Consider the following 23,304-nt stretch of genomic DNA (forward strand, 5'->3'; position numbering starts at 1 on the left):
CCAGGCTAGTGTCTGTCCACAGCAGCTGTTCTCTCTCCCTCCCCCCCCACCACCTAGGGGCCCCAACTCACAACCTGCTGGGAGCCGCTTCTTCTCTTGCAGAGCTGAGGGGAGCTGCTGTACTCTCGGGAAACCTGCTTCCTGACTTCCGCTGCCACCGTCCTGCAGGGTACAGGCTGGGCTCAGAGGGACAGAGGGGCTGGTGGGCTCTGGAGCCTCCCTCTATAGTGGGCCTCCCATAAGAGGCTCAAGACAACCCCAAGCTCCTGCTGGGGGCAGGGAGTCAAGAACAAAACCATCAGGAGTCACCCTGGGACCCAGGAGGCCTGCATGTGCCCCATCGGTAACCAGAACGGATGCCAGTTAGCACCACCTCCTTCCCCAGGGATGGACTGGAGACAGGTATGGGGGCAGGGAACACTGGCAGAAATGACCCAGCCTCTAGACTCACATTGATTACTGGATAGAAGACAAAGCACAGAAATTCTTAACAATCACCCTGGACCCCAACCCAAACTGGTAGTTGGATCTGAGACAACAGGGGCGACAGTGGGTGCTATGGGGCTGGGGGCTGGGAAAGCTGGGCTCTTGGCTCCTTGAATTCTCAGTGAGGGCCGTGGCCAATTCCCTGGCCTCTGCTTCCTTCCAAGGTGAAACATTTATCCATAGCATGGGGAACGTGGGATGATGGGCAGAAGCCTGGAGTTCTAGTCATGCCTTGGTAGTTTAATTCAAGCAACCTGTGTTGATCAAGAATTTACTATATACCAGGCACGGGTGTGCAAATATAAAAGTGAGACAGATAGTTCCTTCCTTCAAGGAGATTACATTCTACTAGAGTGTGAGTGTGTGTGTGTGTGTGTGACTGACAGTCATTTCCTGCCCTCTTTGAGGCTCAGTCTCCCCAGCTGTAAAGTACAGCCCTCCCCTCTTACGGAGGAGGGCTTGCAGAGCGGTGCTGCCCAGAGCTCAGCCTGGGGATAGGCTCAGGCCAGGATCTTGCCCGAGCTCCAGGGAGCCACTGATCCCTCAGTACCCTGGGGTGACAGCTCCCCTCACCCTTGACCAGCTGCAAAGCTTTATGAACACACTGGCCTCCTCACGGGTGGGGGATGGGGCAAGGAAACAACGGAGCAACTATTTTCTCAAACATGTCACTGGCAGCCTGTGGCCCGAGTCCTCATTGTTGGGTTATGGGGCAGCTGTGCCCAGCTCACTCACACTCCAGGACAACTCCCCTGGGGACAGGAGGGAGAAGTATCACCCAGGGCCAGAGCGCTAACCAGGGTGCCCTCAGAATAACGACCAGAGAGCCCTCACAGCTCCTTAGAGCTGCATCCTGGGGAGAGGGGGAGCTAGTGGTATTACCCTTATTTGACACACTAGGAAAGTGAAGGGGGAGAGACTTGTCCCAAGGTATACAGTAAGTTCCCTGCAGACCCAGCCCAGGCCTCCTGGCCCCTGGATTTTGTTACCCCCTTGCCTGAACAACCCCCTTCTTTAAATAGCATCGCCTTGGCCCTAGCACCAGGGCAGGGGAGGTGGTAAACCAATCCTGGGCCCCCCTCAGCCCCCTACAGAGCACGGCTGCCTGATCAGGCCAGGACAATAGCTGCCCAGCCTTTTCCCTGAGCTGTTTCCTGGTGACACAGACATTGTTCTGGCTTCTGCTGAGCACAAGATCTCACATCCTCAGTTCTACCCACATGCACAAATGTGTGTGTGTGTGTGTGTGTGTGTGTGTGTGTGTTTGCTCTCAATGTATACAAACAGGCATGTGTGTGGCCCTGTGTTTGAAGGGAGGAGGAGATAGTATCTCATACCATTTGGTCCTGGGGAATCACTTCCCGGTGGCTACAGAATAGAGATGGTGCTTTTTGAAAGGGTCAGCAGTCCCTGGAGCACAAAGGGGAAAGTATCTTTGGGCCAGGCCTGTCCTGTGGGCCCCCCCAGGACCCGTTCCTATTATCACCCCTTCACTCGAAGCCTCACCCCAACCAGGCCCCAAGTCGGAAAGCAAGGAATCGATTCAGATTGATAGCCTCTGAGACTGAGAGCCTGGGCGACTTCAGAGGTCAGCTGCCCCGCCCCCCCATCTGACAGATGAGAAAACAGACAGCCACAGAGGGCACATGATCTGCCCAAAGTTACACAGGTAGTTAAACAGCCATAGGTAGTTAACTCAACAAATCAGCTAGGGATGGAGCACCAGCCTTCTGCCAGCAAAACAACGCTGACCTTCTGGGCCCTTCCTCCTCCTTCCCTGTCTCTCCTCTCTCTCTCTCCTATCTTCTCTCTCTCCCCTTCCCCCCCTCCCCTGGTTTCCTTCCCTCTCTCTGTCTCTCTTTTTCTTTCTGTCTCTGTCTCTCTCTTTCTATCTCTCTCTGTCTCTGTCGCTCTCTCAGCTAGCCCAAGTTATGCAGGGAGTAGATAAGGGAGCTGCATTTCAAGCCCAAGTCCTTTGACTTAAAAGCCAGGGCCCTTTCCTCAGCCCTGTTGAGGAGGAGGAAGGCCAACCCCGTCACCAGCACAGCTGACCCTGGAAAAAAGCCCTTCTTTCATTTTGGAGGCCCTCCCTTCCAAATGAGGCTCTGTGCTCCCTTCTCTCTGCCTCTCCCATCACTCCCAGAACCTGCACCCTAAAGGCATCTGAATACACACACCTAAGGGTACAGGGATGAAGTTACACCTCAGGCTCGGCTCCCTCCCAAGGTGCTGTTACCAGGATCCCTCAGGCACTCTGGGAGATTTCTGGGGAAGTAGGAAGGAGACTGACAGGGGCTTTCAGGGCCCCAGCTGAATGGCTGAGCCGAGGCCTTCCTGAGACAATAGAAACAGAGCATACCTCCTCCTCCTTCCTCCCCCTGCCCCCCCACCCCAGCAGCTGCCAGGCTGGGAAGGGAGGGGTTCTGGCATTCCAGGCTCTGCTTCCCCAGGGGAGTTCCAGGGGGAAGGCAAAGGGTTGGGCCTGGGGGCAGAGGAGAAGGGGGTGGGCGGGGAGGGCCAAGCTGTCAGGAAGAGGTCCAAGGACAGGACCCTTCAGAAAACAACCAGTCCTGCTGGAAAGGAAGTCAGGCCAGCCCTCTCCCACGCTGCTGGCTTTGGGGTGCGCTCCAGGAAGGCTTTGCCTTAGTCCTTTGTACTTCAAAGACAGTCCCAAGAGTCCTGGCTACAGGAGGGGGGCGCCACCAGCCTTTCGTACCACCCCATCTTGTACCCAATCAGCCCCTACTTGGTGGAGGGGGCATACCTAGTAACTGATCCTTCAGCTTGCTGCTTGAGTCCTTCCCTGCCCCCCAACCCAAGGGCCCAGTCAGCCTTGTGCTCAGCTAAACAGTGAGGGGCAGCCAGGGTCAAACAAGGCCCCTGCCCTCATGGGGCTTCCCCCCAGCCGCAGGTCAGAATTCACCAGCACACTGTCAACAGGCTAGAATCGGGAGGGAGGCTGAAAGCCTGGGATTTTGAAGGCTGCAGCAGCTTAGAAAGAGTAGAAATTCCCCAGTGGTACAGTTAAAAAACAACAACCGAAAAAAGTGCCAAATTTGGTGCCAGCTCATCTGGGCTCAAATTCCAGCTCTGCCACTTATCACTTATGTGAGAGAGGGCAAATCCCTCCCCCTCTGCATGCCTCAGTTTCCCCATCTGTCAAATGAGGAAGTTGGACTACATGGCCTCCCAGGTCCCTGCTGGCTCTGAACGGATGATCCTGTAACATCCCGGGGCTGGAATACTTCCTGAAGGAGGTGATATTCTAGGTGGAATTGGAGGAGGGGGGAGACTCAGGAGGGTGGAACGAGATGGGGGAATCCCCACAGCACTACTGAATAGAGGGGTACTATCTCTGCCAGCCTGGACACCAAGCCCAGGTCCAGTTGGGTCTAGCGCCTCTGTCACACCTGGGAAAGAAAGTCGAGGACAGCACCCCAGCTTTGGAGATATTTGCTCCCGGTATCCCTGGAAGATGGAGCCACATCTCTGTGGCAGAGGGAGGTGGGGAAATACAAGGACAAACAAGGCTGTTAGACACGGAGCCCCCAACACACTCAGCAGGCCAGACAGAGACGTTCTATTTTAGTTGGCTGTTAAGGATGACAAAAGGGCAGCTGGTGGCGCAGTGGACACAGAACTGCCTGCAATTGTGAAGATCTGGGTTCAAATCCATCCTCAGACACTTACTAGCTGTGTGACCCTGGGTAAGTCACTTAACCCTGTTTGCCTCAGTTCCTCATCTGTAAAATGAGCTGGAGAAGGAAATGGTAAACCACTGCAGTATCTCTGCCAAGAAAACCCCAAATGGGGTCATAAAGAGTCAGACAGGACTGAACAACAACAAAAGTATGACATAAAGAGGAGAAGGGGACAAGATGAGAGGGGTTGATGGCGTAAGCCACGGGTGGTCTCAGGCAAAACATCGCCAATTCAGACAGCTATCCATCCCTCCCTTTGAAGCTCCAGCCAACATGGCCCCAACACAGCCCCAAGCCAGAGATCTCCGAGTCCTGCTCTGACCCCATGGGCTGAGATCAAACTGGACTCCCGTACAAGATGGATGGCCAAAAGGCTTCCTTCCTTCAGTCTGAAGCCTGGCTGCATGAGTTGGGATGATAAACTCATCTGTGCTGGGCTCCCCTCTGCCCCGCTAGTGAACGGGCTAGGGATTCTGCCCATTCCCACAGAATTAATGGGCATAGTCATGGCGAACCTAGCTCTTCAACCTCAGCAATGGAAGGGACCTCAGAGCTGATAATAGCAGTCCAGCCCATTACCAAGTGGCAGCCTCTAGGCTTTCTGAACTCAAACAGCTTCCCTGTCAAATAATTCCAATTCAACAACAGCATTGACTGAGGGCCTACTATGTCAGGCACAGTGCAAAGACAAATGCAGAAGAGTCCCTGCCCTGAGGGAGCTTACATTCACTTGCAGTGCATTTTCCAGGCTTTAACCAACCTTCAAGACCCTGCCCAAATTCTACCTCCACTCAGCTTTACCAGTCTTCTCTTCTTCTGACTCGCTCCCAGTTTGGACCCCCAGGGTCTGGGGTCTAGAATGTTATTCTCCTGCATGGTATCATTCCCCAGTGATCCATGGGGATTAGACAGTGAGTGTCTTTTCTCCCTGGGACCTTCCAGTACGTCCTGAATCCAGCACCCGAGGAAATGGGCCCTGTGTCTTCTTCCAAGAATTCCCTGTTACAGTAGGCACTTATAGTGGGGGGGAGAAAAGGGAAGGATTGGGGGACTTTCTTGTTACTTTCTTATTAGTGAATTAATCAAAGAAGTAGTCTCTTATCTACCCAGGGGACAAGGAACAAATAGGAATTTGGAAAGTGTATGGTTTTTCTTACACACACACACACACACACACACACACACACACACACACGTTTTTACCCAAACACAGGCCAGGACAGGATGGGGAGGGGTTTTCAGAGATTCCAAAAAAATGAGGCTTTCAGGGAAGATCAGGATTGCCCCGCCTTCTACTGGGGCCTGAGAATCTGGTTCTCTGGCCTAGTGACCTGTGAGCTCCTGCTGGTTGGACCTCTCCCCCTGACCCTACCTCCACCCCTCCATGCTCCAAGCTCCCTTTGCTGCTCCCAGCTCTCCAAGTTCTTTTCCCATCCACCCCAAGAGCTGGGGCTGAGGTGGGCCAAATGGGGATGGGGGAGGCAGCAAGCTCCCAGGACAGAAGCTGACACTTTCCACCTAGTTTTCTCCACCAGGGCTGGCCTCTTAACACTCTTCCCCCCTTCCCCTCGACTGCAGACACTGCCTCTGATCACTGCTATCTGCTGACTGATGGACAGGCAGGCACTGGCAAAGAGCTAATGGGCTGGGGGGGCTTCTCACCTATGGACAGACTGATGGCTCCTGGCTTCTGCTGCTGGCCAAGAGACAGGCAATGGATTCTGGGGCCTACTACTGGCAAGAGAATACACTGCGCTCTGCTCTACTGAAACTGGTTTCTCAAAGGTCACCAATGACTTCTTCATTGCTAAATTCAATGATCTTTTCCCAATCCTCAACCTTCTTGACCTTTCTGTAGTATTTAGCCCTGCTGACCTCCCTCTCCTCCTGGAGACCCTCTCTTCCCTTGGTTTCTATGATGCTTTCTCAGAATTATCTCCTCTTCCCCGACTGATCTCTCCTTCTTTCACTGGGTCATCATCTTCCCACTCCCTAGCTATAGATTGCACAGTCACAGGATTTCAGAACTGAAAGGAAACTCAGTGCCCATTTAGTCCAACTCATCACTGAAAAAGAGTCTCTCCACCAATGTACCCCAGAAGCCTTTGCATGAAGACCTCCAAAGAAAGAGAGTCTGATACAGACAGAGGCAGCCTGTTCCCTTTTGGGAAAGCTCTCTTTATTAAGAAGTTTTCCCTGAAATATACTTAGTTTTTCACAACACGATTACTATGGAAGTGTTTTGCATGATTACACATCTATAACCTGTATTGAGATGCTTGCCTTTTCAATGAGGGTGGGTGGGGAGGGAGGAAGGGAGAAAATTTGTGACCCAAAGTTTTAAAAACACATGTTACAAAAATAAAAAAGAAATTAAAAAAGAAAAAAAAGAAAAAAGTTTTCCCTGATATCAAGCCCAAGTCAGCCCTTTTGCGGCTTTCCCTACTGTCTTTAGTTCTGCCTTTTGGGGGCCAAACAGACCAAAGCAATTTCCTCCTCAATTTTTCAAATACTTGAAGACAGCCAGTCTATGGTCCCCCTGTATCTTCTCTTCTCCATACTAAACATTCCCAGGTTTCTTCAACTGATCCCCACTGAACTCAAGAGCCTTCACCATCAAGATCGCCTTCCTCAGAGGATCAATGACCTTCCTAACATGTGGCATGCAGAACTAGCCACAATATCTCCAACGTGGTCTGGTTAGGACAGGACGATCACCTTCATGTTCCAGAAAGCTCAGCTTCTAAATATGGCCTAAGAGGGTATATCCTATCATACCCTACAGGCTATCCTATCATACTAGAGACACTTTCAGCGAGCTTCTGGTCCACTAAAACCCCCAGATCTTCTTGCGGTATAGCCACACTTTATACATTTTGTACCCAGGAGAATCTTTTTTTGAATCCCAGTCTAAGATCTTACATTTGTCTCTATTATATTTCTTCTTCCATTTGACCACGATCTTTTTAGATTCTGACTCTCATCCACTGTGGTGGTGATCACTCAGCTTTATGTGACCTGCAAATCTGAACCTTGTGCCACCTACACCTTTATCCAAGTTGCTAATTTTTAAAAACAACCACAACAACATTAAAAATCAGGGTCAGAAACAGATTCCTGGGGCACCCCCTTGAAGACCACCTTCCAATTTGCCCTAGAATCACTCCTAGCTACTCTGTGGGTCCAAATCAGGTCCAATTCATCAGCTGGCTCCTATCTCTCCATCTTTTCCACAAGAATAGCATGGGCCACTTTAACAAATAGCAGGCTTAAGAATCTGTAGCATCTGTATCTGCAGTACCCCCCCAATCTGTCAATTAAAAAACCTGACCTTAAGCCTTTTTCTCTTATCTCTTAATTCAATTCATCAAATCACTCAAACGTTCTATCAAGTGCCTACAGTGTCCCAGACACTGGACTAGGAGTTGGGGGAACAATTACAAGGACTAAAACAGCCCCTGTCTGCAGGGAGCTTACCCCTCTCTCTAGACAGAACCCGCTAAGAAATCCTGGTACAAGGAAAATGGAGGAGGTAAGCAGCAGTGTTAGCACCTGGGGGAAGGGGGGGATACATACGGAAGAAATGGCACCTGAATTTAGCCTTATAGGCACACAAGATTTCTAGAGATGGAGATGAAATGAAAAGGAAATCAAAACAATAATTAAGAGCTATTTTGCCCAACTGTATGCCAATAAACTTGACAATCTTAGTGAAATGGATGAATATTTACAAAAATACAAACTGCCCAGATTAACAGAAAAGGAAACAAAATACTTAACCCCATTTCAGAAAAAGAGATGGGAGATGAGCAGGAGCTCATTCAGGCAGGGCCCATACAAATGCAGATGGAGTCTCCATTCCAGGGAACAGGGAGCATTCCAGTTAGACTAGAAGGACAAGTTCAAAAATTCAACAAACATTTACTAAAGCGCCCACTATGTGTCAGCATGGTGCTGGGGATAGGTCCTGGACCTGCAATTTCAATGATTTAGGAACATCCCACTGAAGAAACTCCCCTAACCAGTGGAGGTGTGCGTCTTCTACGCAATTAGGTCTCAAAGAGATGCTAGAACACCTAGCAGTCACTGATTTGCCCAGGGTCACATGAATGGCACGCGTCTGAGGCAGCATTTAAACCCAGGTCTTTCCAGCTCCAAGAGTAACTCTCGATTTATCCATTCTTCCACAAGGACAAAATCAAAAACTGTGCCCCCCTCAAGAAGTTTATGCTCTTCATTTGATTTATTTATTTTTAATTTTTAAAAATCTAAACTTACTCAATAAAAGAGGCATTTCCGTATACACGGTAGGACAGAAAAAGAGGATTGTACGTGAAACTGCCATTCCCTATTAGTTTGTTGACACTTGGTATATTGTACTGGGGATACACCAGGTACTCAAGGAAGTGGATACAAAGTAATTTACAAGGTGGGGGGAGGGGGACTAGTTGGGAATGGGGGAGGGAGTGAGAAAAGGCATTGATGCAGGCCTTTGTGACAAGGAATGGTACCAGGCAAAGCTGGAAAGGTGGGTGTAAGCCAGGTCACAGAGGCCTCCAAATGCCACACTAAGCAGTTTGTATTTTATTCTTGAGCCAATGGGGAACCACTGGAAGTTTCTGAGAAGGGGAATTGGCATGGTAGTGAGTCCTATGCACAGAATTCTGGCACCTGGGTGGAGGCTGGATCAGAGAGGGGACAGACTGGGGTCTGGGAGACTGGGCAGGAGGCTCTTATAGGAATCAACAGAGGAGGGGGCTGTGGTAGGTGGAAAGAGGGGGTGTGGTGGGTCGTGGTAGAGATGGAAGGAAGGAAGGAAGGGAAGGAGGCGAAAGAGAGAAAGTGAAAGAAAGAAGGAAGGAGGGAAGGAAGGAAAAGAGAAAGATGGAATAAAGGAAGAAAGGAAGGGGGGAAGGAAGGAAAAGAGAGGAAAGGAAGAAAAGAAAGGGAGGGAAGGAAGGAAAAGAGAGGGAAGGAAGGAAAGAAGGAAGGAAAAGAGAAAGGAGGAGGGAGGGAAGAAAGAGGAGGAAGGAGGGAGGGAAAGATGGAAGTAAAGAAAGAATTGAGAGAGAAGTAAAGCAGGAGGGAGGGGAGGAAGGAAAACTGAAAAGAGAGGAAGTAAGGATGAAAGAAAGAAAAGACAGGGAGGGAGGGAAGGAAGAAAGAGCATCAATTACACATTTGAAAATACATAAAAGAAACCTAAGAGGTCAGAAGGAGACCCAAACAGGGCAATTTTATTACTACCATGTAAAATTTAATACGTACTTTAAAAAACGGTGGGTCATAGAGGTTCACAGGTTCAGATACTACAATCTTCTTTTTTGTTCTTTGGATATTCAAATTTTCATGTTTGTTGAGGAGGGCTTGAAAATGTCAGACTAAGGAGTTTATATTTTATTCCTGAGCCAATGGTGAGCCACTGGTTTCTGTTTCATGTTTGTTAATGGGTGAATTCAGAATAAAAAAACCTTTTTTTTTTTAAAAGATGGAAAGGGGGTTAATTATAGAGATAAGAGGACAGCGAGCCCATAGCACACGCAGGCCTGGAGTCAAGAAGATCTAAGTTCAAATCTGGCCTCAGTTTAGTAGCTTTGTGATCCTGGTCAAGTCACTTAACCTCTCTCTGTCTCAGTTTCCACATCTCTAAAGTGGGGATAATAATAACACCTACCTTCAGAGTTATTGTGAAGGTCAGAAGAGATAATATTTGTAAAGGGCCTGGCACACTCAGTACCAGGGTGTGTGTGTGTGTGTGTGTGTGTGTGTGTGTGTGTGTGTGTGAATCTGACCTCACTACCTGTGTATTTGGGGCAGGTCAGTAAACTTCAGTTCCCTTATCTCCAAAATGAAAGGTGTTGGACCACAGCTTCCCCCTAAGGCCCCTGGCACCTCTCAAGTTGGGGATCCTGTGACCCGAGCTGCTCAGGGCAACCACTGGCTCTTCTTCCAAAAATGCAGCCTTCTTTTGACCCTTCCACCCCCTCAAGCTACATCTCCTCCCTTTCACAGTAAAACTATTGGGGGGAAGGGGGGCAGAAACAACTGTCTAGACTCCCTGCCTCCACTTCTCTCACTCCCAGCCTTCCAAAGTCACCATTTAATTGAAGCTGCTGTCTCTCTCCTAGGCCACCAATGACCTCTCATTTGCCAAATTCCAGGGGCTTATCTCAGTCTTCATCCCAGACCACTAGACGGAGGAGTGGATAAGCTGTTGGACTGGAAGTCAGGAATGAATCCTGCCTCAGACACTCCCTTACTATGTGATCCTGGCCAAGTCACCTAACCTGTTTGCCTCAGGTTCCCCATCTGTAAAAAGGGGAAAATAATAGCACCTACCTCCCAAGGTGGTTGTGAGGATCAGTGGGTTAACACATATAAATTGTTTCAGCAACCTTAAAGCCCCGTCTAGTCTAAATGCTAGCTGTTCTTCAGCATTCACCTCCACCCACACACCCTGTGCTTTTTTTTCTCTCTCTCTGGGTTTTTGTGACACTGCTCCTGATTGGTTCTCTTGCTGCCTGTCTAACGAATCCTTGTCGGTTCTCCTTTGCCAGACTGTCATCCACATGTCTCCCACCTCCCCCCCCATGGGCTCTGCTCCTACTCCCACCAACCCCGAGGCTCTGTCCAGGGCTTAGCTCTCTTCTCTTTCCACATTATCTCAGTGAGGCTCATCAGCTGCCATCGGTTCATGATTATCCCCATGTAGTCGACTCCCAGATCTATAGTTCTGGCCCTAGCTTCTCCTGCAGTTCCTCATTCACTCTCAGTAACAGCCAAACTGGCTTCCCTGCCCCCACTCTCTCTCCTTGACAATCCATCCTCCACGCAGCTGCCCAAGTGAGTCTTCTTAAAGCATATCACCCCTCTGCTCAATAAACTGCAGTGGCTCCCTATTATCCCCGGGATCACATTGAGACTCCTCAGTCTGGCATTTAAAGCCCTTCACAACCTGGCTCTCGACTGACCTTTCCAAGTTTATCCCTCATTACCCCCCTTCACACACTGGGCTTCAGCCAGACCGACCTGCCCACTGTATGCTTCTCACCCAAGACATCCCATCCCTAGTTTCTGTCATCTTGACACAGTAGTTCCCCCACGCTGGACATCAGCCTTCTCCTTCCCGGTCTTAGACTGCCCAGTTTCCTGCCAAGCTCAGGCATCACTTCCTACACAAGCCCTTTCTTCATCACCAAGGCTGCTAGTGTTTTCTACAGCCAAAGGACTTCAGATTTATTCTCCATCCAGATCCTATTTGCTTATATGTGTATATCTTGTTTTTCCAGATAAAATGTAAGCCCCTTGAGGGCAGGGATGCCTTCATTTTTTGTCTTTGTACCCCCAGTGCCTGGTATGGAGGAGATGCTTAATGAATGTTCGCTGTTCTTTCTCTTTCTCTGATCTCTTTACCCTGTTCCAGAGTTGGGCGTTGGAGGCTGGGGACACAGGGAGCTGAATAAACACCTGTGGACTTCTGCTACTTGCTAGCTGTGTGACTCTGGACAAGTCAATTAACTTCTCTGGGCTGACTTCCTCATCTGTAAAACTCAGGGCTTAAACTAAACAACCTTGAGGTCCCTTCTGGGATCTGAAGGAAAATGGGTTTCTGGAGGCCCCAAGTGTGGAACAGACCAATAAGTCGGTGAGGAGAGAAAGAGTTAACGAGGTCTGATTTTTCATGCTATGTGGCTTGCTGTTCAATGGGACCCCAAGATCTTTGTCGATCATTTTCATATTAGAATTTTCTGTTAAGCCTCAGGAGGGTGGAAAAGGCTTCCTTCTTACACTGTCAAGCCACAACTGTATATTCTTAGGGATGGGGCAGAGAGCACTTGAGACCAAGAGGGACAGAGAAGAGTCAAAGAAAATGAAATATAATTCTCCATGTGCTCATAACAATATCTGTTTCCTGCCTCAGCCCCCAGGGACACTGGAGACACGAGACCCTGTGTCCATGAGCACCCTGCACACTGCAGGCTTTTTGTACCCACTGGTGCCTGGTGCCCAGGCCCCTCTGGGAAGCAGCTGGTAACTGTAGCCTGTGCTGCTTCCCACCCCCATGCTGGCCAGCTGGTCCTGACACAGCCTCCCTCCCATCCCCCCTCACTGCCTGAGCCTCATTGGGGACTGCTAGATCACAGCATCCTGTCTCAGAGGCTGGTCTCTTCCCCCAGACTATGAGGAGGAGCTAGGTCTGTTCTTTCCCTCTCACCCAAGTGGCCCCCAACTTGTATGCTTCCTGGGGCTTTCCCAAGACTATGAGCTCTGTAAGATCAAGGGCCGGCTTCTTTTGTGTCCCTCACACTGTGAAGTCAGTTCCTAATGGGTGGGCCTGGCTCAGCTCCTTCTCTGCCCGACTGTCCCCAGAACTGGGACACAGAAGCTGGGGATCTTAGTGCATCACCTTTTCCACCAGTACTAGTACTAGTGGAGGTAGAGGGAAGCCAAAAGATGCTTCTCTGAAGGGAAGGGTGTGCGGGGAGCTCTCTCCAAAGTCCTGGCTCTTGCAAGGAAGGACTCAGTCTGGCCAGGGAAGTTTTGCCCATCTCATCCCATCGAGGGGTTAGAGGTTAGCCCATCGCTGATATCAAGGTCCCGGCAACTTTTGGAATCACAAGACTCCACCTTTCTCCTCCTCTGAACTGGGTTGGGCAACTTGAGACTGAAAGCAAAAGCCTGGATTCCAAGGAGGGGAAAGAAAGAGCGACCCACTGAGGGACACAAAAAGGGACAAGAATGGGGCCATGCCTGTTTCCCTAGCTGCAGCCACTTCCCAAACTGTCAATCTCTCCACTTTCCTCCAACCTCCCTCGGGCCCATAGACCCCGAGCCCCTCCCCAGCGTCGCTAGGGTGTGTGTGTGTGTGTACTTGGGGCTAAGCCGCCTCTATGTCTTAGGGGAACAGCGGGGCTCACTCCTGACCGGAGGAGGGTGCAGAGAGGAGCAAAGAAGGCACTGAAAACGCCTTCCCTTCCCCCCACTCCCAGCTGGTCCCCGGGCTCCGGGCGGTGCAGAGGCTACCCTCTTCCGTCCCTCCCTCCAGGACAGGCTCGGGAGGAAAGGGAGCAGGAAATGGGAGCATGAGAGCGGGGAAGGCCGGACCAAGGGACGGACCCGGGGGAGGGCGCGCTGCTGGCCAAGCTGGCGGACGGACAGAGGGACTGGTCAGTTTCCTCCTGCGACTCGGGAACAACTGGGGGCCCGAGGGGGCGGCGGCTGGGGGTTAGGGGGGCGGCGGCTTCCTGGCCCCAGGAACCGGACGGCATGGAGGAAAGGGTAGGGCGCAATCGGACTGACCCCCAGCTCCAGCCGCTCGCACACCGCCAGAGACCCAAGAAGGGGCGCACAGCCGTGGACCCCCCACGCGAGGGAGGCGGGGCTGCGGGCACGTGGCGGGGGCTCGACCGCCGCCCCGCCCCCCGTCCGAAGGAGCCAGGGGATACTGGGTGTCTGGGAAGTCGGGGGCGCCGCGGTTACCTGTTGATCTTGTGCGCGAAGGCGCGGCGCTCGGAGGCCGCCATGGGGGCGCCGGGGCACGGGGCGGGGGGGGGGAGGGTGCAGTCCGTCTGTCCACCCTCAGCTCCGCGCTCTTAGCGTCCCCAGCTGCTGCACAGCTCCCCGCTGCCGCCTGCCTCCCTGCCGGCCAGCTCGGGCTGGACGGGGCGGGCCCGGGCGGGCCGGGGGCGGAGCCCTTCCGGGTGCCCGAGGCTGGCTCCGTGCTGCCCTCTGCAGACCTGCGCCTCAGCCCCGACGCCCCCAGCCCACCACCACGAGTTCAGCCAGCTCCTTATCCAACCCATGCATTCTACAGAGAAGGAAACTGAGGCCGAGGGAAGGGAAGGGAAGTGACTTTCCAAAAGTCACAGTTGGTCCTGGCCGAACTGAGGTTGAGACACCCCCCCCACCCCGCCCCAGCCCATTGGTGTTTCTAATGCACTATCCTACTTACGAAGGGCATTCATTCAAAACTTTTCATCAATCCATTCATTCATCCTTCAATGATAAATGTTTGTTGACATGACTTGTTTCCAGTCCATTTTCCATCAGCTCACAAATTGATACTCCTAAATCCCATCTTCTGGGGGAAGGGCTTTCCCGTCCTCCCCCACCCCCAGTACCTTCTCTCTGAGATTATATCCCATTTATACCAGAATTATGCATCTTCTCCCCCATTAGACTGTTAGCTCCTTGAGGGCAAGACCATGTTTTAACTTTCCTCTATATCCGAAGCACTTAGCATAGTGCTTGGCACAACATAATCACTTAATAAATGTTTATGGATTGATTCCTAAAGCACAAATCACCCCACTCACCTACCCACCCCAATAATCTCAAGTGGTTCTCCCTTGCAAAGATAAAACTCTGCCCTCAAGAAAGGAAAAAAGTATTTATTAAATGCCTATTATGTTCTAGGCACTGTGCTAAGCGCTTTCCAACTATTATCTCATTTGAGACTCACAACAACCATAAGAGATAGGTGGTATTTGTACCCCCATTTTACAGTAGAAGAAACTGGGTCAGACAGAGGTTAAATGACTTCCCCTGGGTCACACAGCCAGTACATGTCAGAGAGAGATCCAAATCCAGGTTTTCAGACTCTGGTCCCAGCTCTCTATCCACTTCTCCACTTAGCTGCATGCATTTTACTGACAGTAAACATATATACAGGTCAATAAATCCTGAGTACTTTGGAGAAGGTCAGGTCAAAGCAACAAGCATTTATTAAGCAACTACTGTATGTAAGGCACTGTGCTAAGCTCTAGAGATACAAAGAAAGGCAAACAAACCACTAAGAATCAGGAAAGGCCTTTTTGAACTTAACCTTAAAGGGACCTAGGGAAGGGAGGAGGGAGTGTGTTCTGCAGTGGGGGACAGCCTTTGTAAAGGCTGGAGACTGGGAATGGAAAGGCTCTGAGACAGAGAATGGGATGTCTAGTACCGGAACTCAATACCTAAGACCTGGAGTTATGTGAAGTCAGCCTGGGAAAGTAGGCTTAGCCAGATTGGGAAGGACTTTAAGTGCTGAAAAAAGGAATTTGGAGTGGAACTCAGGGGTCATAGGGAACAGCTGACACTCACTTATGGGGGAGGTGACATGGTTAGATCAGGGTGTGCTTTTAGCCTCTCCATCCTCCATGATGTGGCTACAATGACATCCTTCATGAATGGGTCTGACCATGTTGCTTTTCTGCTTGAGAAGCTCCACGGTGCCTCCAGGATCAGATTCACAATTGGGTCTAGCCTGACTTGTCAGACTCGTCATACATTAGTCTCCTTCAAGGGTTCCTCACATACGATGTCCCATCTTCAGTCTTCAGTGTGCCCATGCCTGGAATACACTCCCTCTTCACCTACCATTCTTAGAACCGCTAGATTCCTTCAAAGCTGAGCAGAAGTGAAGCCTTTGCTCATCTCCCATGCTGCTGATGCCTCCGCCACAGAAATCACCTGATCTTTATCTGGATAGACTTGGCACCCACTTCTGTGTGTTTCCCTCTCTGATAGAAGGCCCTCTCTGAAGGCAGACATTATTTCAGTTTTGCCTTTGTAAACCTAGTGCTTGTAGAGTACCTAGCCCATAGTAGGTGCCTAATAAATGCTTACTGATTGGTTGATTTGTTGTAGGAGTGGATTGAAGCATTTCTCCTGGAGCTAACTGTGTACTCCCACCTGACTGGGGGTCATCTCAAAGAGGATTCACCATTGAGCATCACGGGGGATTGGAAGACCCTTCTATCATTTGGGGACTCTGCTAGATCTCCCTTGGACATCCATTAACGGGAATCAGAGCATTTCTCTCCATCTCCTGCCCCCAGCAGCAATGATGGTCAAGCTCATGGCAAGAGAATGTGAGCCTTCCTAGGTAAGTCTGAGACTGAAGCTTAAGACATGTCAAATTTGACAACCCAAAGATATCTTAAACTCACCGTGTCCAAAAGCTGACCTCATTATCTTTCCCCTCAAACACTCTCTATTACTGTCAAGAACACCATCATCCTCCCAGTTATACAGGCTTGAAACCTAGGAGTCATCCTTGACTTCTCTGTCTCTCTCTCTCTGTCTCTGTCTCTGTCTCTCTCTCTCTCTCTCTCTCTCTCTCTCTCTCTCTCTCTCTCTCTCTGTCTCCCTCTCTCTCTCTCCCTCTCTCTCTCCCTCCCTCTCTCTCCCTCTCTTTCTCTCTCTCTCTCACTCTCTTTCGCTCTCTCCCTCCCTCTCTCTCTCTCTCTCCTCCCTCTCTCTCTCTCTCTCCCCTCTTCTCCTCTCTCTCTCTCCCTCTCCCTCTCTCTCCCTCTCTCTCTCCCTCTCTCTCTCTCCCTCTCTCTCTCTCCTCTCTCCTCTCTTCCCTCTCTCTCTCTCCCTCTCTCTCTCCCTCTCTCTCCTCTCTCTCTCTCTCCCTCTCTCCTCTCCCTCTCTCTCTCTCCCTCTCTCTCTCTCTCTCTCTCTCTCTCTCTCTCTCTCTCCTCTCTCTCTCTCTCTCTCTCACACACACACACACACACACACACACACACACACATCCAATCAGTTCTGTTGATTCTACCTTCACAGCATCTCTGGTATATGCCCCCTTTTGTCCCCTGGCCATCACCTTCTTCACCTCATGCCTGGATTCTTGAATTAGCCTGCTGGTTGGTCTCCCTTCTCGTTTCTTGCTACTCCATTCCCTCCTCCATTCAGCTCTCAAATTGATCTTCCTAAAGTTCAGATCTGACCATGTCACCTCACCCTCCTTTCAATCTGCTCCAGTAACTTCCTATTGCCTACAGCAAATATCATGTCCTTGGTTTGGCTTAGAAAGCCTTCATAACCATGCTTCTTCTTTCTGTTGTTTAGTCATTTTTCAGTCGTGTCCAACTCTTCGTGACCCCATTTGGGATTTTCTTGGCAAAGACACTGGAGTGGTTTGCCATTTTCTTCTCCAGCTCATTTTACAGATGAGGAACTAAGGCAAACAGGTGACTTGCCTGGGGTCACAAAACTAGTAAGTGTTTGAGGCCAATTTGAACTCATGAAGATGAGTCTTCTTGACTCCAGGCCCAGCATTCTACACACTTGTGCTACCTAGCTGCCTCTTTTTATTTTTCCAACATCCTTACTAACACTGGGCTTCTTACCATTCCTCATATAAGACACTCCATCTCCCAACTCCAAGAGTTTTCACTGACTGCCTCCATGGTTGGGACTCTCTCCCTCCTATCTCTGCCTCCTGGCTTCCTTCAATCTTAACTAAAGTCCCACTTACTGCAAGAAGCTGCTCCCTTTCCTCTTTTCCTGGGTTGGGTATTTCCAATTTGTCCTCTGTAGAGGCTGTTTGTACACAGTTGTTTGCACATTGGCTCCTGTTAGACTGTGAGCTCCTTGAGAGCAGGGTCTGTCTTTTGCCTTTCTGTGTATCCCCACCGCTTAGCACAGTGCCTAACGTATAGTAGGCACTTAATGAATGCTAGCTGACTGCCCTCAAGACCCTGACTACCTCTGCTGTTTTGTGTTGCTTTCTCTGAGTACAAGTTGTTGAATGGTAACACTGCAAAGATTGGACACTTCCAGCCAGCCTCATGGCTTTGAGGGTTCCTGGGCTCCTGAGATGATGATTGAGATGCTTCCTGATGTATACCACCTGTTGGAGGAGGAGTGACCACCAAAGGAATAATCCTAAACCTGAAAGGACATAAAGTATCATGCCAGTCTGGCTAATGGATGTGGACAATAGTCAGTTGCTCAGACAGTGAAGACCTGAGTGCAGGTTCCACAAAATTGTCTTTCCCTTTTAGAACAATATATGGTCATCCCTTCCACATGATGGGGGTTAGGGGCATGGCGCCCCTGTGATCTGGAAGATCTGTGTAAAATCTTTTGGCTCTCCTTTCATGCCAGAGAAGGTCTGAATTTTCCTTGTTCTTTTATGGGATGTTGACAGGATCCTATTGTACAAATTGAGCTAAGTATTTGGTCATAGGTTCTATGTTGTCTGCTGGTCTTTGTGTGTTGTCTGAGACTTCCATAAAACTCCCCCAAAATTCCCATTTAATTTCTTATGCAAACCCTTGATATATCAAAACTGTGGTGGAGGAAGTCATAATGTGGAAGAGATAACTGTAATTGGGTTACAAATTCCTTTTTTATGTTTTAAGTATCTCTTAATTTACACTTATGAATTTGGTATTTTAAGCATTTCTTAAGTGGCGAAAGGAATACGTATCTGTGCTTTACCATATATAAATTTTGTACATTGAGTACCATTTCTAGAATGGATGTTATTAATCCCTTTTGTTGTTCAGTTATTTTAGTTGTGTCTAACTCTTTGTGACCCCATTTGAGGTTTTCTTGTCAAAGATACTAGAGTAGTTTGCCGTGTTCTTCTCCAGCTCATTTTACAGATGAGGAAACTGAGGCAAACAGGGTTAAGTGACTTGCCCAGGGTCACACAGTTAGCAAGTATATGTCAGGCCAGATTGGAACTCAGGTCTTCCTGACTCCAGGCGCAGTGCTCTATCCATCATACCACCTAGCTGCCCCAGTAGGGTCAGGAGCACAGGAACCAATTTGGATTGTTGCCATTACCGTAATACTGCAAATATTAGGGAACACAAAGAGTGTCATAGCTATATAAGAGAAATTTCGAGAAATATGGGTATGCACATGAATTAATACAGAGCAAAGAATCGGAAGTAGAGTCACTAAGTGAACAATGTGGATGGAAACAATGAAAGCTGAACTCAGATGAAAGTCAGTGACCAATTTTGGTCTCCGGAGATAGTGGATGAAACATACTTCCCTCATCTCCATCAACAACAAGTGAATGGGGGGTAGGGGGAGGGGAGAGGACTACAGATGAAGACTGTTGCATCTAATTACAAGGGAGGTGGTATGTAGAAAGCAATACTTATCCTGGTGGCTAGAGCTGGGGTTTGGTGCTCTGGGCTATGGGAGACCTGAGTTAGCTGGCGTTACCCTAACATGGCCAGTGGGTCTTGAAGAGGTGGGCGAGCCTTCTGGTGTGTTTGGGAGAGTCCTGGGTTGTAGATGGTGAGTTCTGGTAGCTCACGAGCAAAGGATGTTTAGGAAGGACTCAGATCTGAGGGTTATACCCAACAGGTCCTTAGGTGTCTGTGCTAGGAGGAGTTCTCAAGCATAGGCCAAAGGGGCCCTGAGCTGTGGTTGATGCCACGTGGGTGGGATATAGGCTGGGAAGGGCCTTGGGTCACATAGCCCAGGAAATCTGTGGCAGAATATAAACTCCTTGAAGGCAAGCCCTCAGAGCCTATCACAATAACAGGTGTTAGTTGGATGGGAGTAATTAGTTTTGCTTAATTGTTTTGTCCCAAAGAAGAGTTCATCGGGAGTGTTAGGGTGGATTGGAAATTACCACAGTGTAAAAAAACCCCACAAAAATAAAAAAAATCTGTTAAGTTTAAAAAGTAAGGAAACTGCAAACCATTTTGGCTGTAGAGGCAGAGAGTAGATGTGGCAGAAAAGACTAAAGCCCTGAATAATAGAGACTGAACGTTTCCTTCTCAAAGAACTTAATATAAGGTAGATGCCCATTGGTTAGAAAATAGCTAAGTGGCATATGTGGCATATGAATGTAATGGAATATTACTGTGCTTCAAGAGACAAAGGTTATAAATGTACTAAGTGGGCCCTGGCTCAGTTCATGCCCCTACTAGCTATGTTCCCCCTGTTTGTTAGGGGCCAGTGGCTTGCACCCAGTTTCCATTTAACACCACCAGGTAACTTCTACAAAGAGATATTTGCTTCAAATATGTAGCAAGAACAGACATACAAACATTTTCTTTCTTTTCTTTTGGCTGGGCAATGGGGTTGAATGACTTGCCCAAGGTCACACAGCTAGTAAGTGTTAAGTGTCTGAGGTTGGATTTGAACTCAGGTCCTCCTGACTCCAGGGCTAGTGCTGTCTCCACTGTGCCGCCTAGCTGCCCCCCATACAAACATTTTCACCGGTACTTCTAAGGCTTACTCTCCCTTTTACTACCTTCCTCTTTGGGGGGGAAATAGTCTTTTTTTTTCTTTTTGGTGAACATAGCATATACAGGCCCACTTCGCTGTTCTGCTGGTTAGTTTCTCTGCATTACTTTGTTTTTCTTCTCTCTTTTTTATTTTACATATTAAGGGATGCTATGTTTGTAAGGGGATGATAGAGGGAGATATTCAGAAAGGAAAGTGATGTAAAAACAAAAGCTATCAATCATTTTTACAAGGCTGTTTCCACTGCTACACTACCGTTCTAGGATGCTTCAGTGAGACATCCCACAAATTACCAGGTATTTCTAGGTGAAGCCTAGTCTAGTCTGTGTGGCTCTGGGAGGAGGCTCCTAGGACCCTCCTCCCAGTTCAGACACACCTGAGAAACGGCAGTAGGGACAAGGACTCGATGTCACCGAGGGACCACAAGGTCTTAAATGTTTTATACTGAGTGGACAAGTTTTATATAATCCAGAGCTTAAGAGAAACTGCTTGTACCGTCCTTCTGGCTTCTTGCTTGGCTAAACCAGCAGGTCTGTTTACATTCGAGCTTGTAACATGTACACACACGTGAGCCCAGACGCCCACATGCTCAGCGACACACCCCGAAGTGATCCAACCACTTTGCCCTGGGATGAGCTCTGATGGACTTGCTCCAAATCCTCATATTGTTACTTTCTACCCTTCCCCAAAAAGCCTCCACCTCCTACCCCATTCCTTCAGTGTCTCTCTCCCCTGTGCCCCAAGTTACAATTGTGCCCTTTAAATTGTCCTGCACTAGCCTCCCAGAATTCAATCCCATCACTAGGCCTGGTGTAGGGGGAGAGAACCTTGGGCTTCAAGTGCCAGCTAATATCCCACCTTCTATAAGTTTTTCTCAACCCACCTTAATTCTAGTGCCTTCTCTCTGTTAATGATTTTCTATTTACCTTGTATATAGCTTGTTTGTGCCTATTTGTTTGCTTAGATTGTAAGCTCCTTGAGGGTAGGGCCTATCTTTTGCCTCTTTTTGTATCCCTATGGTTTAGTAGGGTCTTAATAAATGCTGATTGACTGTTAATCAGAAAGCTTGGGTTCTGGTCCTGGTTGAATAATTTCCTCCCCTTTTCCGTCTCAGATGTCCCATCTGTAAAATGGGAGAGGGCGTAGAAGAACAGAGTGGGGTTGTACATTTGAGTTCATTCTAGGGCTCTCCAAAGAGCTGTGACTGGCCTCCTACCTACGAGGTTCATTGAAATGGTTTCAGTTAGACAAATGGTTGTTACTTCATCAACCCCGAGGTGTCACTGTAGCAACCTCTGCACTCCCGCTCCTCCCAATCAGAAAGAGGCGTGGCCAAGTCCCCTAGAACTGTCCAATCTCTGCCTTCCTGGGGCCGCGGAGGTGGGACTTTCTCCTCTGGTCTCTTTCCCCTTTGCTCCTAACTCCCTTGCAGATAGAAAAGAAAACCCCAGCTCTTCAAACTCTGCCCGTGAAACATATGGGGGGGGGAGCGGAGGGGGAGAGGGGGAAGGTAACAAGCATTTATTGAGCACCTACTATGTGCCAGGTAGTGCTTTACAAACCATATGTTTTCCAGGAGTATTTTGTGAAATAAACCACCTCAGAGATGCAGTTCTCACTTCCCCAGGGAGCTATGGAATTTCTTTCAGGAAGCTTGAGGGTGGGGCTTCATTTCCATGAGAGCAGTTTGTCTGAAAAAGATCTGAAGGTTTCAGTGGACTACAAGTTCAATATGGGTCAACTGGGTGATTTGGCCAACAAAAAGGCTAAAGTGATCTTCAACCTATTATGGAAGGGGCAGAAGGGATCAAGCAGGCTTTAAAGTGACTACTGTGTGCCAGATAGAGTGCTAAATACAAAGCGCTTTACTGATATCTCATTTGGTCTTCACAATAACCTTGGGGAGCAGATGCTATTATCATTATCCCCCTTTCATAGTTGAGGAAACGGAGGCAAATTGAGGTAAAATGACTTGCCCAGGGTCACACAACTTTTCTGAGGCAGAATTAGAACTCCAGTCCTCCTGACTACTACTGAGGCACTTTGTCCAGTTTCCTCAAATGTACTGAAGATCTTACTCTAGTTCTCCGAATATTTCATGCATACCAGAGCAACACACAGGCTTCCCTCAGTGTACGCCCTTGGATACCGGGATAGTTTCTGGGAATCTAGCTGCAGAATTCACTAGATCACTACAGAATGTACGTTCACATCAGGAGCCTAGAAAAGAGTCCAGCGAAGTTTAAAACAACAACAACAACAACAACTGAGGCTTGGGAGGCTAAATTAAAAGCCTGCTTTAAACCGGACAGAATCTTTGGACCTGTGAACCTGAGCACCCAAATGAGCAGTTTCATTTAAACCAGATCTCTAAAGGCAAGAGCACATCCCGAGACGGGTGGTCGGTCTACCTGGCCGTGGAGTAAGCCAGGCACAGCGCCCCACAGTATAGAATAGGCAAACGTCCTCTGGAACAGAATACTGGGGGAAACTGGGGACCTGGTGGGAGGAGGCTGGGGTGGGATGTGGACATAATAGAAGAAGAGCCTGTTTCCTTCCATGCGTGGGCGTGGCCTGGAGCCGGCAGGTGTGGTTTAGGAAGAGCTTCCCTTCTCAGGGTTTGAAGTACAGAGAGCCAGGTGCCAGGGCAATGGGTGTGGCTGCTTCCTAAAGCCTCAGGTAGTTTCCGTGGCACCTGGACTTTGACAAAGCTATGGGAGAGGTCTGGATTGCAGAGATTCACTCCCCCTCTTCTCCTTTGTCCTTTCTTCCCTTCCTGCATCTCCCCCAACCCCTTTCTCTTCTCCCTTTCCCTTCCCTCCCACTCCTCAGCCTGTACTTTCTGTCCCTCACCCCCTTTCCTCTCCGTTCTGCCTTTCCTCCCATTCGTTTCTTTTTCTATCCCTCCCTCTTCTTAATCTGATTCCTCCCACCTTCCCTCCCAACTTTCCTCCCTGCCCTTTCCTCTTCTGTCTTCTCCTTTCCTCACTTACCTTTTCCCATCCTTTGCTTTCCTTTGCTTTCCTTTCCTTCCCTCCCTTCCCTCCCCCTTCCCCATCTCTCTTATGCTTTTTCGATATTTATTTTTTACTTTTATACAGTAACTTTATAATTTTAGTTACTTTCA

The 23,304-nt window shown here is 49.2% G+C and overlaps 2 protein-coding genes across 15 annotated transcripts in view; one reads left to right on the forward strand and one right to left on the reverse strand.

The window, feature by feature from the left end:
- Window positions 1-13,830, reverse strand: part of DOCK6 (dedicator of cytokinesis 6) — a 55,630-nt gene extending 41,800 nt beyond the window's left edge. For 3 of the 14 annotated variants that reach the window (XM_020995191.2, XM_078153912.1, XM_078153913.1), the window contains exons 1-2: window positions 13,668-13,827; window positions 72-162 (exon numbers count right to left, since the gene is read on the reverse strand). In XM_020995191.2, coding sequence (XP_020850850.1) covers window positions 72-162; window positions 13,668-13,711 — 135 coding nt within the window. In that variant the 5' untranslated portion in view covers window positions 13,712-13,827. Of the gene's footprint in view, window positions 1-71; window positions 163-13,667 lie in introns of all 14 variants that reach the window. The other 11 variants (XM_020995183.2, XM_020995181.2, XM_020995189.2 and 8 more) reach the window with 8 other exon arrangements.
- The window catches only part of TSPAN16 (tetraspanin 16), a 51,725-nt gene continuing 42,130 nt past the window's right edge, over window positions 13,710-23,304 (forward strand). The window contains exons 1-2 of the mRNA XM_078151812.1: window positions 13,710-13,723; window positions 13,771-13,963. Coding sequence (XP_078007938.1) covers window positions 13,710-13,723; window positions 13,771-13,963 — 207 coding nt within the window. The remainder of the gene's footprint in view (window positions 13,724-13,770; window positions 13,964-23,304) is intronic.

This window comes from Phascolarctos cinereus, unplaced genomic scaffold (assembly GCF_003287225.1).
Source record: "Phascolarctos cinereus isolate Bilbo 61053 unplaced genomic scaffold, phaCin_HiC Scaffold_4;HRSCAF=312, whole genome shotgun sequence".
NCBI classification, from domain to species: Eukaryota; Metazoa; Chordata; class Mammalia; order Diprotodontia; family Phascolarctidae; genus Phascolarctos; species Phascolarctos cinereus.